This window comes from Pezoporus flaviventris, unplaced genomic scaffold (genome assembly GCF_033815535.1).
Source record: "Pezoporus flaviventris isolate CSIRO_AGI_PZ_B2104156 unplaced genomic scaffold, CSIRO_AGI_Pfla_v1 ptg000015l, whole genome shotgun sequence".
In the NCBI taxonomy this organism is placed as follows: domain Eukaryota; kingdom Metazoa; phylum Chordata; class Aves; order Psittaciformes; family Psittacidae; genus Pezoporus; species Pezoporus flaviventris.
Window position 1 is genome coordinate 12,017,912 of NW_026892563.1, and position 17,089 is coordinate 12,035,000.

General features: G+C 37.7%; 1 protein-coding gene across 14 annotated transcripts in view; it reads left to right on the top strand.

Annotated features, from left to right (window-relative positions):
- KDM6A (lysine demethylase 6A) overlaps positions 1 to 17,089 on the top strand; it is a 158,232-nt gene that overhangs the window by 100,208 nt on the left and 40,935 nt on the right. For 8 of the 14 annotated variants that reach the window (XR_009743407.1, XR_009743408.1, XM_061453436.1 and 5 more), the window contains 9 exons: positions 2,543 to 2,636; positions 8,224 to 8,350; positions 10,929 to 11,027; positions 11,388 to 11,607; positions 12,171 to 12,305; positions 12,747 to 12,902; positions 13,542 to 13,637; positions 15,384 to 15,488; positions 16,084 to 16,479. Coding sequence is in view for 12 of the 14 variants with exons in the window: in XM_061453436.1 (XP_061309420.1) it covers positions 2,543 to 2,636; positions 8,224 to 8,350; positions 10,929 to 11,027; positions 11,388 to 11,607; positions 12,171 to 12,305; positions 12,747 to 12,902; positions 13,542 to 13,637; positions 15,384 to 15,488; positions 16,084 to 16,479 (1,428 nt within the window). In the remaining 2 variants the exon portion in view is untranslated. The remainder of the gene's footprint in view (positions 1 to 2,542; positions 2,637 to 8,223; positions 8,351 to 10,928; positions 11,028 to 11,387; positions 11,608 to 12,170; positions 12,306 to 12,746; positions 12,903 to 13,541; positions 13,638 to 15,383; positions 15,489 to 16,083; positions 16,480 to 17,089) is intronic. The other 6 variants (XM_061453442.1, XM_061453439.1, XM_061453441.1 and 3 more) reach the window with 3 other exon arrangements.

Below are 17,089 nucleotides of genomic sequence, written 5' to 3' on the forward strand. Positions count from 1 at the left end.
GCTCTGCTTTCTGATTGACAATTGTGGGCAGCAGGAACTTTATTTTAACACAAGTCAGAGCAAAAAATTTTCAGTGCGTTCTCCCATTAGACCTGGTTTGTCTTATAGTTCTGATTGGGAGGGGTGTCTTGTTTTCTGGAATTTAAGAAACTTGGAACCACAAAGGGCCGTGCCTTCATTCTGGATATTGCCTCTGGCACAATGAAGAGATGTTTTTGGAGGCAGGCTGATGGCTTTGTTTCTTTTAAACAACACTGCTACAGATCTCTGAACCCTTCTGTATATTTGAAAATTACTTGCTCTCTAATATTTGATGAAAAAGTGATGTACCTTCACAATACTGGAGTTTAAATGGTGGGTTGCCAGAACTCTGAACGAGAGGGTAACCCTGGTGCTGATAGGAATTAGCAGTAGTTATTCATGGTGCTTAATGCTAGTTTCTGTTATTTCATCAGTGGTAGCATGAGTCCTCCTAGCTATTTTGGGTGGTTGCTTTATACGGTGTCAAAAAAAGAGGTTGGGCTGGGTTCCCCTCCCATTTCAAAGACCATTCATGATGCAGCCAAACTTCAAGGACTTTGGAATTAATATATAGATGTTAGGAAGAAATTTTTCCCTATGAGAATGGTGAGGCACTGGCACAGTTTGCACAAAGAAGCTGTGGCTGCCCCATCCCTGGAAGTGTTCAAGATCAGGTTGGATGGGGCTTTGGGCAACCCGGTCTAGTGGAAGGTGTCTCTGCCTGTGGCAGGAGGTTGGAATTAGGTGATCTTTAAGGTCCCTTCCAAACCAAACCGTTCTGTGAAATAAACCAAAATGTAAATATTGTGACAGTTTTCTGTAATATTTTAAGCCATGCATGTAGGCAGATTTCTAAAGACTGAATAATACTACAAATAACAAGTAAAAAATATCCTAGATCTGGAAAACATGCCCTATTTTAATATGTCTTCCTGAATCCTCACAAGCATGCAAACATCTTTTTCAAAGTGTGAATATTAGGCACCAATATTTATATGTTTGACATCTGGATAGCTGCCACTGCTGTCATGCTATACAGTGAACTTCTGTTCTTTTGCTTATCCTTCATAGTCATGAGCTACAAATTATGTTCCCAGTGCTAAATTTAAAATTTTTTCCTGATTGTTTTTATTTTGCTGGACATGGATATTTTATTTATTTATATTATTTGTTTTCTTACCAGTTGTCTGCATTTCATGAACACCAATTAAAAATCTTTTCTACCAACTTCCCCTTGTTCCATTTGAAAGTATGTAATTGCTGCTTTAATTTTTTTTCCTGACTAGAAAAGGGTTATAAAACCAGCAGAGTTGTCTTTCGTGATTGTGAGATGCCAAGAATCTAACAACATTTTTAACTTCCAATAGGTACTTATATTGTTTAGAGTCTTGCCAGTCATCTCTTACAAAACAGCAGTAGTCAGTACTGTGTACTCTTTGCATAAAAAAATGTAACTAAGTAATGATCATTTGCATTTAGATGCCCCCATTTATTTTAGTATGCTTTTCATCTGTTTGCCAGAATGAAGTCTAATGTTGAATTACCTGAAAGCATATTTTTCTCAAAAACTTGTGTAGAATTTTTAGAAAAATAAAAAAAAACAAAACAGAAACAAACCAACAAAAAAACCAGACTTTTAGTAACATCAGACCCTCAGCATTTATGTCATACAGACATTTGTGGGAGAGGAGGAACAGAAGAATTAAGCATTTTAAATATTTTCACTGTTAAACAGTTATTTTTAGGGTAACGCAAAGATAAATACTGACACTATTCTAAAAAATGCATCTGTTGAGAAGTCTTGACCTTTAGCATATACAAAACAGCTCTTAAGGTTCCAGAATTCAATAAAGACCACGATCCCAAGCTGGAAATGTGTTTTCTGCATCGAGACCTATTCATGTAGGGAGTTAGGAATTCAGTGTTTCCATGCTTTAAGCGCACTTAAACTATATAGCAAATAGTAAGATGGCATACATTCATTCTCCAGGTATAATCTGTGAATACGTTTTAATTCTACATATGGTGGGACTCTTACTAGGACAACAGATACATTGTAAAGGCAGTTCAAATATCCCAAAGTGAGCAGAGAGGCAAAATTACACCAGCCAGCAGTTACTGATGATCTTCATTTCTGTTACAAATTTTCTGAGAAGAATTTGTGTAGAGTTTTATTTCAGATGTAGGCTCACATTCAAGCACTCCCCTTAAAAGCAGTGTACTTATTTGTAGTGTAAGAAGTATAATGCATGCATGTATGAGGATTTGACCAAATTTAATAATTTGCAAATTTTCCGTCAATTATTTTAGTAGTCAACTTGTATTAAATAGTATATTTATGAAAGTTACTCTCTTAGCATATATACGTCACTCATTAAAGCTTTCATATGCACTGTATGCAAAAAAAAAACCAGATTTTTTTGTCAATGTGTTTGTGTGCTGTCAGTGCTGTGAAATCGTGGCTATTTGGTGATCTGTTGTAAGCTTTATGATTAATCTATGTACTTTTTTCCTTTTGCAGAGAAAGTATCACTCTGCAAAGGAAGCTTATGAACAGCTTTTGCAGATCGAAAACCTTCCTGCACAAGTAAAAGCAACTGTCTTACAGCAGTTAGGTATGTAAAATTCTATTTTTCTGTGTGTTTCTTTTTTCCATCTTCGCCTTCAGCAGTGTTTTTAAGGCTCCGTTTCCAAAGAGTCTTAGACACTGATTATGATATGTGAGATTTTCACCCCAAATAGAATGCATAACAGTAGATAATTAAGTAAATAAGAGAGGAGAAAAAGATTTTAATTAAACTTACAAAATTAAACCGCTCTTAGACTTGCTACAGTATGTGCATTACAGGTTTTGGGCAATGAGGGGGTGGTCTGTCACAGAAGGAGTACAGCAGTTAGGATTCTGTTATTATCTGTTCTCTTTTGAGAACAGCCCTTGAATAGCCAGGCTGTATGCAGTAAACCAAAATGCTCTGTTGCAGAGTAGAAGAGCATGGCAAATAAAAAATGTACATTTGCTTTCTCTTTAACTAGAGTATGTAATGAAAACCTTTCCTGTAACTAAAAAGTTTACTGTCAGAGTCTATAAAAGAAAACACATAACAAGAGAAAAAAAATCTTTTTTAAAAAATTGTCATTTTTCATATTGATAGAAAGCTGTTAAATCATTTTATACCAAATTTTCTAATGGGTAGGTAAATTACTTTTGTCCTATCTGCCTTATAAAAGTATTTCAGAACATTTTGTTAAAATTGTTCAACCCAGTGCGAATCTTCTTCATTCACTTTTTCCATGTTCTTCCATCTGATTTGTTATTCTAAATATTAATTTAGTCTGCTTATGCCCATTTTTTTTTTTTTTAATTTTTTTTTTACCCATTTTACATAATGGTCATTTAATTCAAATTAGTAATTGGCACTAAGTTATGGCCACAATGCTTTCTTTTGTTTGTAATAGAAGTTTTGTATGGATTTGGAGTGGACTGATGTGTTTAGCTTTTGAGTCTTCTGTGTGGTATCACAAATGAAACAGTGGAGGAGTTCGCTGCAGGACTCCAGGTGTGCTCATCTTTTTGCTGTCACACAACAGTGTTGCTAAGATTTCAGTATTCCCTTTATTTTTTTTTAACTTGGTATTATACCACCCAGTATATATAGTCAGCAGTTTCAGCCAGAAAGGCTATACATATCATCTGTGGAATACAGGCTTCCCAGAGCAGCTGACCAGTGCTTTTTCAACTCTTATTTGATGTATTTTGGCACAGTAGAAGCAAAGGTGCATGGTTGTATTAATAAAATCCTACCAACAGGCCTCGGTCTCTGTGCTAGCAATAGGGGCAGTGACTTTGCGGATTGTCTGCTGTCTAAAAACTGGATTAAATCCCTTTATTCAGTCGGCATAGGTCACCTAGTTTTGCAGTGTGAGTAACTTCTACGTGGATAAAAGGATAGAGTGGTCTTAACCAGGACATTTAAGGAACAATACCATTTCTTTTGCTCTTCACTGTTAATAGTGGTGTTTATCAGAGTATGATATTTATCACAGGTTTAGTTTCTAGCAGCTGGTAATAAAAACACCTCCTCAGGAGGCATGGTCTGGAGGGTGGACTGCTACTTAGAAAAAATAATAGAAAATACCTTTAATCCGCCAGAATGCTACTGGCAAAACCCAGTCAAACTATATTTGTATTTCTAGGTTGAACTGTGCTTTTTTTTTGTTCTGTTGTGCGAGGGGTGGTTTTGCTCTTGTGATTTTTTTTGTGGTTTTTTTTTATCTCCAACAGAAAAATTTTTTTGGCGTGAAAATACCCTGTGTTTATTTTCTTTAGTTAGATAATGCCAACTATTTCCTAAGTTTGATAATTGAGCCAGTGTTGAAATTTAGGCAAGTTCAGATGTCTTGTGAGAGATTTATTAAAATCTTTGCTCTTGTTGCTGTTTTCCGAAGCAGATGAGGGTGGAAGAGAATCCTGTGATTCTCAGATAAATACATATCCATTTGAACTGATGCATGCTGACTAGTTGAAGAAGATACAACAGTAAGATCTGTACGATTGGATAGCAGCAGTTTTTTCTTCTTTTGCGCCATGTCTTTTGCTTTCCAGACAAGAATTTTGTTCACTGCTTTGCCTAAAATTGCATGAAATTAATGAGACTGAAGATCAGATCTGTCCTGGTATTGTTTTTCCAATTGTATTCAGTATTTGCTGAGGGAAGAGTGTAAGAACAGTGTAGGCATCTGCTCAGAGGTTCCCAAAGCACTCTCCAGTGATCTTCGGCTAGAGGCGTTCCTAGATGATGTCCACATAACCAGATAAGACATCATAAGATGTTAAAATAGGGAAGAGGCTCATCTCTTCAGAGACTGAGATGATGATGTTTATTGGAGAAAAAGAGCAATTGTCACAAGTTCAGCATGAGGGTGATTCATAACCATAAAAAAACCCTGCAGCATCAGCTAGGCTAGCACATCCTCTTGGTGAGGCAACACAGGGATTTGTTACAAATCAGATTGTAAAGACCTGGAAAAGAGCTTTTGTTACGCTAAAAATGTTCACAGGTCAGGAAGAATAGTCAGTGTACTACTTGAGAGTTTGAGTTAGGTCTTGAAAATAGGAAACTGTACAGCTTACCAGGGTTTTTCCATCATCATCCTTCTGTACATTCTTAATTTTACGCATGAGGAGAAGAGAGATCCAGTTTCCTTTACCTGTGCTATTCTAGTAGAAAACTTCTGTTTGTTCTCCCCCATGCTTTCTTGTGCTTTTGCCTCTTTCACCTCCGTGCATAGGAAGATAAAATTGGGAAGCAGCCCTTGTTTCAGCAGTGTAACTAGATAGGGATTGCTCATTCTCAGTTCTTTCTTTTAAAAATAGATTCTTTATCAGTAAGCCTCAGTAAAGATCTCCTGAAGATACAACTTGTTATTCTTCAATCCAGCAAGGTTTTGATGAAACAGAAAATAGGCATCATGGCGCAGCGTTTCCAGAGATACCGGAAGTTGTTTAATGTCTTTTTTTACCCTTGTTTATAATCCCTGAACTATTACCTTTATCTCAGGCTTTGCCTGGCAGTGCACCTGGAATGCTTGTTCTTGATGTACAATGGTGCATTCTAACAACCACCGTCACGTAAGCCTTTTTTTCTTACAGCATGAGTATTTTCATTTTCGTATGCTTAAGAATCTCAGTGATTTGGAATTTGAATCAAAAACATAGCTTAGGAAGTCCACAAGTGAAGGTAGCGTATGTTACATATCTCTGCAAGAATTATTGTGGGGTTTTTTCCCTTCCTTTTTTATTTCTTTTCTAATGGGTATGGTTTTGATTTGATCCATCTTCAGACAAGATAAAGTGCGCTTTCTTTTTTTTTTTTCCAGTACTGTAACCACTTGGCTCTTAACCTGACATTTCTTTTAGTCCATGAAATACTCAGACTTCTGCTTCTGACCACAGTTTCCAAGCGATACGTCGTAAAACACCTTAGGCAAATGTTGTTCAATCGATAATGTTTTCTTTGAGATTTCTTTTGTTAAAGTTTGGAAGTTTGTCTTCCATTTGCACAAGTGTCACTGTGACTGTTAACAAACTATAAGCCCATGGAATAGAACAGGTAGAGTGAAGTATTTAAGATACAGTCTAATTATGGAGAGCTAAGTAAGGCTGCAAATACTAATGAGTTTCATTTTCAGCCTTGCCTACTTTGTCTGTCATTTCACAAGAGACCTGAATCTGATCTGGATGTTTGAGTGGTATTGCCTGTTCATGTGGTTAGACTTTATCATAAAGGGCAAGGTTAGGGTGCTGAAGTTTAGCTGATGGAGGTTTTAAATGGAAATCGTGGCAGACAGGTGAAGTTCCCGACAACTGGATAAAGGGAAATAAACCCCCCATTTTCAGGAAGGGGAAAATGGATGACCCAGGGAACTACAGCCCAGTCAGTCTCACCTCTGTTCTTGGCAAAATCTTGGAGCAGATTCTCCTGGAAGGCATGCTAAGGCACATGAAAATCAACAAGGTGCTTGGTGACAGCCAGCATGGCTTCACTAAGGGGAAATCCTGCCTGACCAATTTGGTGGCCTTCTATGATGGGGCTACAGAACTGATGGACAGGGGTAGAGCAGCTGATGTCATCTACCTGGACTTGTGCAAAGCATTCAGCACTGTCTCACATGACATCCTTGTCTCTAAATTGGAGAGACATCAATTTGATGGATGGACCACTTGGTGGATAAGGAACTGGCTGGATGGCCGCACACAAAGAGGTGTGGTCAATAGCTCAGTGTCCAGTTTGAAAACAAGAACGAGTGGTGTCTCTCAAGGGTCACTGTTGGGACTGATCTTGTTTAACATCTTTGTCGCTGACATGGTCAGTGGGATTGAGTGCGCCCTCAGCAAGTTTGCCGATGACACCAAGCTGTGTGGTTCGGTTGATGCGCTGGAGGGAAGGAATGCCATCCAGAGGGACCTTGACACACTTGTGAGGTGGGCTGATGCCACCCTCATGAAGTTCAACCAAGCCAAGTGTAAGGTCCTACACCTGGGTGGGAGCAATCCCAGGCGCAGCTGGAGGTTGGGCAGAGAAGAGATTCAGAGCAGCCCTGTGGAGAAGGACTTGGGAGTGTTGGTTGATGAGAAAATGAATATGAGCCGGCTTCAGTGTGCGTTCGCCGCCCAGAAAGCCAACCGTATCCTGGGCTGCATCAAAAGGAGCGTGACCAGCAGGTCAAAAGAGGTGATCCTGCCCCTCTACTCTGCTCCCATGAGATCTCACTTGGAGTACAAGTCAGTTGTCTGCTATGAAGGATTTCCTTTATACTCATAAATGGCAGTGAGATGATTTTGTGGCTGCTTAAAGTAATTCCATCTAAGCTTAGAGGAAGGTGAGGAGCACCTTAAGATGATGAAGATGTTTCATTTGAAATGGAAACCAATCAGTGGTAGAGATGTAAAAGATGATTGGGAAGCATTGATTATGGAGACCTTTAAAGTGAAGGTGAATAAATTGTCTTATGTAATGAGACAACTGAAAGAAAAAGGGGCATGTGAAAGAAAATTATATGCAGTTAGATGAGGAAATAAAATTATCTTTTCAGCAGAATTTATTAAGTAGATGAGAAGTATTTTTCAAGGTGAATGGAAGGGATGTTGTAACAGTGAAGATTGAATGGTTAAGAAACTTTTAAGTATAGATAACAAAAATTCTTACAACTGTTCTGATGGGGAATTGTCTAAATGTAGAAATGGGATAAATATGAGGACTCAGACGAAAAGGAGTAAACTGAACATAATGTACAGATAATTGGTGTGCATGACAGGGAAAATGGTGGCATTTTTCACAATGACAGGGAAGGTAACTTTGTTCACGGGAGTAAAGAGTTAACATTTCAAGATTTTCATAGTAGAAGGCTGAGCAGTTCATAATTGTGCTACTAACCCTTATGGAAAAGTTATTTAAACAACAAAAAAACCCAACACACTTTAAAAGTACCTGAAAGTAATTTTAACTTAGGATCCTTTGGTTCTGTAATTTTAGTATAGAACTTTAAAACTTTTAAGAGTTTCCCTGACAGTATTATATGTAAATGTTATTGTTGATATTCCTGTTCTGAAAGAGGAACTAATGCTGTGAACATCCTGCTGTGCCAAAATGTTAAATGATCTTCGGGAATTTCACTTCTGCCATTTATGGATTCTTTGTGTAGGCTGGATGCATCACACCGTGGATCAGCTTGGAGACAAGGCAACCAAGGAAAGCTATGCTATACAGTATCTCCAGAAATCTCTAGAAGCAGATCCAAATTCTGGTCAATCCTGGTATTTCCTTGGAAGGTGAGCTATGACTTCATAGATGCTGTAACTATATTTACTTTTTTGAGGATACTTACTGTTGTAAGCATCTTGTGTTGATTTTCTGCTTAATACCTTCAGAGGAAAAATTAAGGGAAAGGATGTTATGTGCTGAAGTCTAGTTTTCTGGAAGGTGTCTGAAAAGACAAGGTGCTAACATTTGGGTGAATATGTTACCCAAGTGGTCCTGCTGCTTTTTTTGTAGTTATTAGTCTACGCATTTACAGTAATCTGAATCGTCTCTGCTGGTTTTACCTGTTCCTCCTACCCCATCTCCTGTTCTCTCTCTTTTTTGGTCAGTGATTTGTAAATGTTGATGCTTTTCCACAGTTCTTTATCTCTATTTTCTCAGAATCTCCCTTCTATCTCAGTAATTTTTTGCACTAAAATACAGATATTTTCCCAGGTACACGTGCATTTTTAAACAGCATATATTGCTGCTAAATATCGGTTCAGATAGATACATTCTATTACCTATTTAAGTGTTGTGTTAATTTTGTACTGTCAGACAGTATTTTTACTTGAAAATTAACTTTTTGCAAGATGTAAACCATATAAATGTGATGGCTTTTCTTGGTTTCCTTTTTAAGAAAATAGACTAATTTACACAAGCCAGCAGTAACTCTTGAAATGCTCAGGTTCTGGAGAGATCTTTGAGGGCAATTCAAGTCCATATGTGAACAGGTTGGTTCTGTTGACAAATACATTAGAAATTAGTTATGCAAAAATAAAATTAATATCCTAACCTCAGTATCTTCCAGATGACTTTCTTGGAGGTTTTTATCATCCTAGTTACATTCCTCTAGCTGTTTCTGTAAGACAGGGCTCCTCCACCAGCTGCCTTGCAGGCTAAGGGAGGATTGAGTGTGAAGGGCAGAGAGCTATAGCAGTTGTGGAGGGAAAAGGGAAAATAAGCCAGGCATCATGTGGCTCATCTTACTATCCACTGGGCTGAAATCCTGCTTTTTTGCCAGTGGTCCCGTCCCATGGGCCTTGGGCTAGTTGAGTTCTTACATAGCAGCAGGATCAAGCCAAGACTCTTACAAACTATGTGTGCAGCTGCCACGCTCCTGCTCCTACTGTGCCACAGCTTTCATGTGGTTAGAGTGAAACTAAGGACCATACAGACAAGGGGGAGGAACACAGGAAATGGGGGTGGGAATCTAGTGGAAGCATCTCTTACACTTTACAGGGAGGACTAGTGCAAAAATGTTTCTGTGCCCCATTCGTCCAGGCCATATTCTGGCAGAAGAGGAAAGGAACAGGGTTGTGCATTTACTCTTTTTCTCTTCTCATGTATTCCCTTGTGTTCCTTCCTCTCTCTGCTGGTTGTCCAAACTGGATGGCAAGTTGGTCTAAAGCTACTTTTCTTAAAAATATGCCACCATCGTCTCTCTCTCCCACTAAAAAACCCAGCAACTTGTTTTCAGTTTTGTTGGGCACTTAATGATAATGCTGTCCTAATTGGAGTCTTCATGTATCTGATAAGCAAGACAGATTGAAAAAGGTATACTGGAACGCACATTGGATTGTGATTAAAATGGTCTTCTGAAGCATTGTGTTCAGACTTAATGGATGCTTTTAGGTGAAGTACTGCCAGATTTCATTATATTCCTTTCCTAGCATACCTCAAGAATACATGAAAGAGGGTAGCATGCTTGACAGACCTTTGCCTCTGCTATTCTGTTGGGATTTATTTTCTATAGAATAAAATTCTTCTATTGTTATTTATGTGTTTTGAAATTTAGCAGTTCTTTCCCCAGCAGGAAAACTTAATGCAAACAATATAAGAATCAGAGCTATTGTAGATTAAACTAGTAAATATATATATATATTTAATGTTGTATTTATTTGAAGCTTTCATTTTTAAAAAGGTAGGTATTATTCCGTGTAGTATAATTGTAGTTCTCTTTAGAGTCTGATATTTCTGCTGATAATAACAGAATACCTTTGATTCTGTGTGTGAAAAATAATCAAGAAATTATGAAAAAATAGAAAACAGCAGGATTCTTTACAAAATGTTGTGCTCTATGTATACAATAAAACTAACTGGTTTGCTGTTCACATTGGGATATGAGAAATGCACATAAAAAGCTTCCCGGGCAGTCAGGAACCATCCTGACTCGGTCACTGTCTGTTAATAAGTCTGAAACACTTCTTGTAGAATATGAAGTTTCCTAACCATTTGTTAGGTGAAGTAGGTAACGTAACTATTTCTTTGTGCTGCTATCTGTAGATAAATAGTGTTCATATTGATTGATAAGTTACCACAAACGAGAGAAATGTTTTTTAATTATGGTATGACTCTGTTTTCCTTACAAATGCAGGAATCCAGGGTTTAAGCAGTTTTGTGTAGTTTTCGAAGAAATAATTAGTAATACATGTTGAGTAAAGTGTTTGAGTCTGCTTATGCCTGGCATTCAGAAACAGCATATGTTTTGGGATCATCTAGATGAGTCTGTATTTGCATGACTTAACATTAATCAGATCAGTCTTGGTAAGTCATCCTCAATGATTACCTTGTATAAATATTACCAAAGTTCTTTTTTTCTTCTCCCAGGTGCTATTCAAGTATTGGGAAAGTTCAGGATGCCTTTATATCTTACAGGCAATCTATTGATAAATCAGAAGCAAGTGCAGATACATGGTGTTCTATAGGGTAAGAATGATACAGGGTAATAAAATTACATAATTCCCTGTTAATATATATAAATGAAGAGTATCAGCTCTTTAGCTCTTTTGTGGTCTCAGGGGGACCTGAGTAAAAAGTAAAGCTTTTTTACTGATACCATCATGTTGTCAGATTGGTTTGATTTGAAGTTTAAATAATTGATATATATTTGCTTTCTCAATTTTTTAAAAATAATACATATAAAGATTGTATGTGTTGTTTATGCTTATAACCATGGTTTATATAATGGCAAAGTTTATTAAGGGTTTTGAGGGGGGTGTGTATATTTGACTTGCTTGTATTTTGACATTGTTACTAATTCTCAACTTCACTAATCTTTCTATTCAGTGTGCTGTATCAACAGCAAAATCAGCCTATGGATGCTTTACAGGCCTATATCTGTGCTGTACAATTGGACCATGGCCATGCTGCAGCCTGGATGGACCTAGGCACACTCTATGAGTCCTGCAACCAGCCTCAGGATGCCATTAAATGCTACTTAAATGCAACTAGGAGCAAAAATTGTAGTAATACCTCTGCACTTGCAGCACGGATAAAGTATTTACAGGTAAAACCAATGTTTTCAAAAGTGGGCGATACTCTTCCAAATACACAGCAGAGGGGAGGGGAGAAGTAACACACAAGTTTAACTTGCAGTTGTTTGTGGTGTGTATAACCTGTTTTCATGTTTATTGTAAGCATATCATAGCCTGTAATATTTTATTTCTGCCATTTTTAAGTGGGACTTAATTCCTTATAAACCCTATTTTGCACATTTAATCAAAGCATACTGTTCTACATCACTTTGCTTTTTTTCTTTGTATTGTCTACATTTTTAAGTTCTCATAACATAGAGAGAGAATGCACATGCACTATCTTTCACTCTTGTTTGCAATTTCAGAAAAAAGGAATTGTGAGACCTCTGAATCCAGAGCTCATCTTTGTTCTGATTCTCACAAAGGTTTATATTCTGGTTACCCTCTTTATACTTAGCACCTTTCTAAAATCCGAAATTTTAAATCTGTCCTCTCTTTAAGACATAATTAGCTACAGCATTTAGGAAGATTTCATGGACTTGCTCTTACTAAAGTAGGCTTGTGTTAAATTTGCTTTTTACATAATTTTTCCTAGGCTCAGTTGTGTAACCTTCCACAAGGTAGTCTACAGAATAAAACTAAATTACTTCCTAGTATTGAGGAGGCATGGAGCCTACCAATCCCCGCAGAGCTTACCTCCAGGCAGGGTGCCATGAACACAGCACAGCAGGTGAGAAGTTGGGTTATGTTCTGCAGGTGCCCAGCTTTAAGGGTTCTTTACAATCGGTAGTGGTCAAGCTTATTTTCTTGAGCACAGGACTGGCTTTTATTAATAAAAAGCCCTTGATTTATTTGCAAAGGGATACAAGATCAAGAGGCTCCCTATAATGTGGGAGAGATATGGGGGTACCAATTTAGAACCTTTGTGGATTTTCATGATTTCAAAATATATCATCTTAAATAGAAATGCTGCAGTGGTTTGATAATCCCATCAAAGGTACACATTCCTCCATTGATGACCATATGGAAACTGATTTTTCAGTTACTGAGATCACCTTCAGAATACCTACTCAGCCCTTTTAATATGTGTGGGCTGTTAAAAGATATAATTTAAAGGAAAGAAGTAAGAATATATAGAACCATATTTTTGTCTTCCTTCTGTGATTCTTAGGCTTGTAAACCTCATCATCCAAATACTGAACCTGTACTAGGCCTCACTCAAACACCAATTTCACAGCAGTCCTTGCCACTACACATGATTCCTTCTAGCCAAGTAGATGACCTGACCAGTCCTGCCAAGAGGAAAAGAACATCTAGTCCAACAAAGGTATATACTCTGATGAACTCAAGAGCCCTCTACCAAAATTATATGGACATATGCATTAAAATAATGCAACATGCACAGAATTTGTGCTTTAAATTTTAATCCTTTGGCATCAAGGTGGGGAATGTTTTTAAGAATTTTAAAAAACATTTTTCAGGGATGTGTTTTATCAGGTTACAGCTCAGACAAGAAGTGTGTAAGGGCAATGCAGATCAGTGGCACTATACTGCAATCCTAGTTGTATAAGTGAAAAAGTGTTGTCTTATGACAGAGAGGGAGATGATCATGTCATCCTGTTTATTGCCTTTGCTTATATTTAGAATTAAGTGTTTCATCATCATGTAATAGTATTACAGTAGATAAAGTATTCAGTTTTAAAAGTAGTGTACATTTAAATTAATAGCATGATTTGACTGGTTTTTGTTAAGACTTTAGATACCATTTAACTGTTTCTTCTGACTACTCTGATACTATATGGGAATGGTAGAATGAGACTTGGCATGTTTTAGTATGTTCTTCATTTATATTTTTACTCTTGAAAAAATATCTAGTTCTTTCTTAAGTAAGATAAAATCTAGCTAGTTAAAGAAGTTCTGTTTACCCTTTGATAGTCACACATCTTAATGTAATGTTTTCTCTCAGAATACTTCTGATGTTTGGAGCAGTGGCCATACAGTGTCACATCCTCCTGTACAGCAACAAATTCATTCTTGGTGCTTGACACCACAGAAATTACAGGTATGTTGAAGATTTTCAGAAGCTTTGATGTATTATTTTTTTTTTTGTTTCTTCCTTTTAAGAAAATAAATCTGGAACATTTTTCTATTTCACATCTCTGAAATTAAGTGTGAAATATATCCCAAATAATTCCCACAGTGTAGTTCAAGTTGTGTTACTATTTATGGCTTCCCTGTGTGAGAAGAGAAGCCATAAATATTATTATGTCTGTAATAAAATAAACGATCTCTAGCAGAAACTGAACACTAGTACACATTCATACACATTGTATGAATTCTATAATTTATAAAGTAAGAACATACAGTAGTTCTTTTTCCTTATGATGTTTTAAAGCTAGATATGCAAATTGCCGCACTTGTGTGCCAAGTGAGTCTTGCTACTTGCTGTTAGTGTGAGGGATATTGAAGGAGGTGTAGAAGTGTTGTAATATCCCTTTTTTCCCTTGAGGTAGCTTCTTCTATCACATTGCATAAACAAACGTGCACATTCTACAAAATGAAATTCTTCAAATGAAATCTGGTACTGCTTCTCTGTGCTTTGTGTATGTGAAATGCTAGATCTAATTTTTTAGATCTTGTTTCAGGTATTTTTTTGTTACGGTGCTTTGTGTCTGCAGTTTGTTAGGGCTTGCAGTGAGCTTCAGCAAGAATTACACATTCTGAAAATTAGGTCTAGCTGGAAACTCTTAAACAGATACTGCTTTGGATGCAAAGAAAAATAGAAAGGAGCACAGTGCAGAGACAGAAGGCATTCTGATTGACTGACCAGTGTTCCCCTCAACTCCAGTATAGTTCTTCAGCTGCTTCTCTGTCTGAACAATACTGACTTTATTATGCTGCATATTGTTCCCCTCTTCCCTCCCTGTCCTCTGCTGCCTTGCACACCCCTTTGGTCCTCCCTAATCGCCCTTCTGCATCTCTCTCTCCAGGCATTCTCTTTCTTTTTCTTTGTTTATTTTATATCCTACCACTTTTCCCCCTTTTTAGTTTCACTTTTTTTTAGATCTAGTTTCTCCTCTTAAGCAGTATCTAAGTAGGCTTCTGTGTCCAAGTATGGTATACTGGATTTGCTGGCAATTGCATGACAGAGTTCCAGCATATATGAATAGGAGAGCCAAAAAGAGATGATGCAAGAGGAGAGGGAATAAAACCTTTACTGCCTCGTCTAAGTCCACCTTTTAAAAGTCACAGCTCAGAGGCTGGAAGGAGGCGGGATATAACACACACCAAATGGCTCACCTAACAGAAGTAGAAGGGAAAGAGGCTAAGGCTGCACAGTAACCACTGAGGCTCCAAAATGCCAGTAAAGGAGGGATGGGTGTTGATTTCACAGAATTGGTGGGCCGCAAGAGCAGTGCTGCCTGCAAAGCCTCTGCAGCCATAGCACTGGAGAGAGACGCAGACTTGCTAGGTCTGCCTTTCTGATTCCTGTTACCCTATTTAGACATTTTTTAAAAAGGAGAGTAACAACTGAAGAGCGCTGGTTTAGACTTCTGTGTACCTGGTATATGCACTCTGTGGAGACCCTGTTTTCATCACACCATCATATAGATACATATATTCATTGCAGTCCCCTGCAGAGGGACTTCAGAATGGAAAGATGTTTGAGTCTGTAACAGAAAGCTTAGTCATGTTTTGAGCTTTACAAGCCTTCTCTTCATGGATGATTTCTAGTACTGTATGCAAGCAAGTTATTAAAAGGCACATGCAACTTTAATGATTCTGAACTGTACTGCTGTTTTTTCAGCACTTGGAACAGCTGCGTGCAAACCGAAATAATCTAAATCCAGCACAGAAACTTATGCTGGAACAGCTGGAGAGTCAGTTTGTCTTGATGCAGCAACACCAGCAGGTGAGAACAAAAATATTTTTCTCTTCTACAAAACTTTAGTCAGTAATGGTGTGTCTGTTGTGTTTCCTGAATTCTGAAGAAAATCTCTTGTACAGAGTTCTCATGCCCTTTACTATGTGCTAAGTCATCTTTAATTGTGGTTTACTGGTTGAAGTTTAATGGGTTTGGCCATGTTTTATTATAGGGCTACCAGATAATGTAAAAGTTTTCAATCCACACTGTCAAATTGAAGTGGGCAGACACACATTTAAAAGTGGTCTTATTTGAAAGATGCATAATTGTAATAAGATGCATTACAGAATATCCTCCTCTCATTGTTCACTTTTCTCTCTCTTAGTGTCCAACTTTAGCAGTAGAACGTTAACAGTCAAACTGAAGGGCCTAGAAGAAAAGTGTGACGATAGCTTTACCTTAAAATCCGCTCAGCGCGTTTGTGAGCATGACAGTCATCTTATTTCTCAAAAGCAACTCTGAAGATCTTAAAATCAGTATAAAATTGGAATTGATCAGTGCAGTAAAGTACACAAGCGCTGTATGATCTTTACTTCTTAAATTCCACAGCTAATGTTCTTGTGCTTTGTTCATCTTCTGTTAGATGAGACAAACAGGAGTTGCACAGGTACGATCTACTGGAATTCCTAATGGGCCAACAGCTGATTCATCACTGCCTACAAACTCTGTCTCTGGTCAGCAGCCGCAGGTTGCTCTAACCAGAGTGCCTAATGTCGCTCAGCGTGGAATCCGTCCCGCCTGCCCCGGGCAGCCTATGGCTAATGGACCCTTTCCAGCAGGCCCCATTCCCTGCAGCACAGCAAGAACGCTGGGTAGTACAGACACTATTTTGATAGGCAATAATCACATAACAGAAAGTGGAAGTAATGGAAACGTGCCTTACCTGCAGCGAAACGCACTCTCTCTACCTCATAACCGCACAAACCTGACCAGCAGCGCAGAGGAGCCGTGGAAAAACCAACTATCTAACTCCACTCAGGTATACAATTTCAGTTTGCTTATGGAGTATGCTAAGGAGGCTTGTTAAGCACATCACCACTGTTCAAAGTCTCTCATTTGTAGACACACATTTTTCTGTTTACTGAAGCTGATGACCTAGATGCAAATAAAACACACACTAGGTTAAATCTGACTATTAATTTTTATTATCAAAAATCTGTATTAACTTAGCTAATTTCAGTCTAAAAGAAGTGATAGAAAGCGCAGTTACATACTACTCAGCTGACTATCTTTGCAGGAAAGTTTCTTTAAAAAGAAATACTTGTACATCTTTTTGTTATTGCTTCTTTAATGTGAAATGTTGTGACTTTGTTTTTCATGTAGGAGGAATGTGCACATTTCATGGGAATCTGAATGTCGTCGTTATTTCTGACTTTATGCTGTTGTCATGATGTAATCATTACCCATATTTTGTTTCTGTATGATCTTTCAAAATTAATATCTAGCAATCAAAAAAAAAATACCCCAAAATCTCCAAAGCAGAGCTACTTGCAAAAAAATACTATAATGGTAGTAAAAATCCATAGGGATTAAAGTGTGTAAGTAGAGTCATTCTGTGTATTTGTGGGTTAGAACTTGAAGAGGGTTTT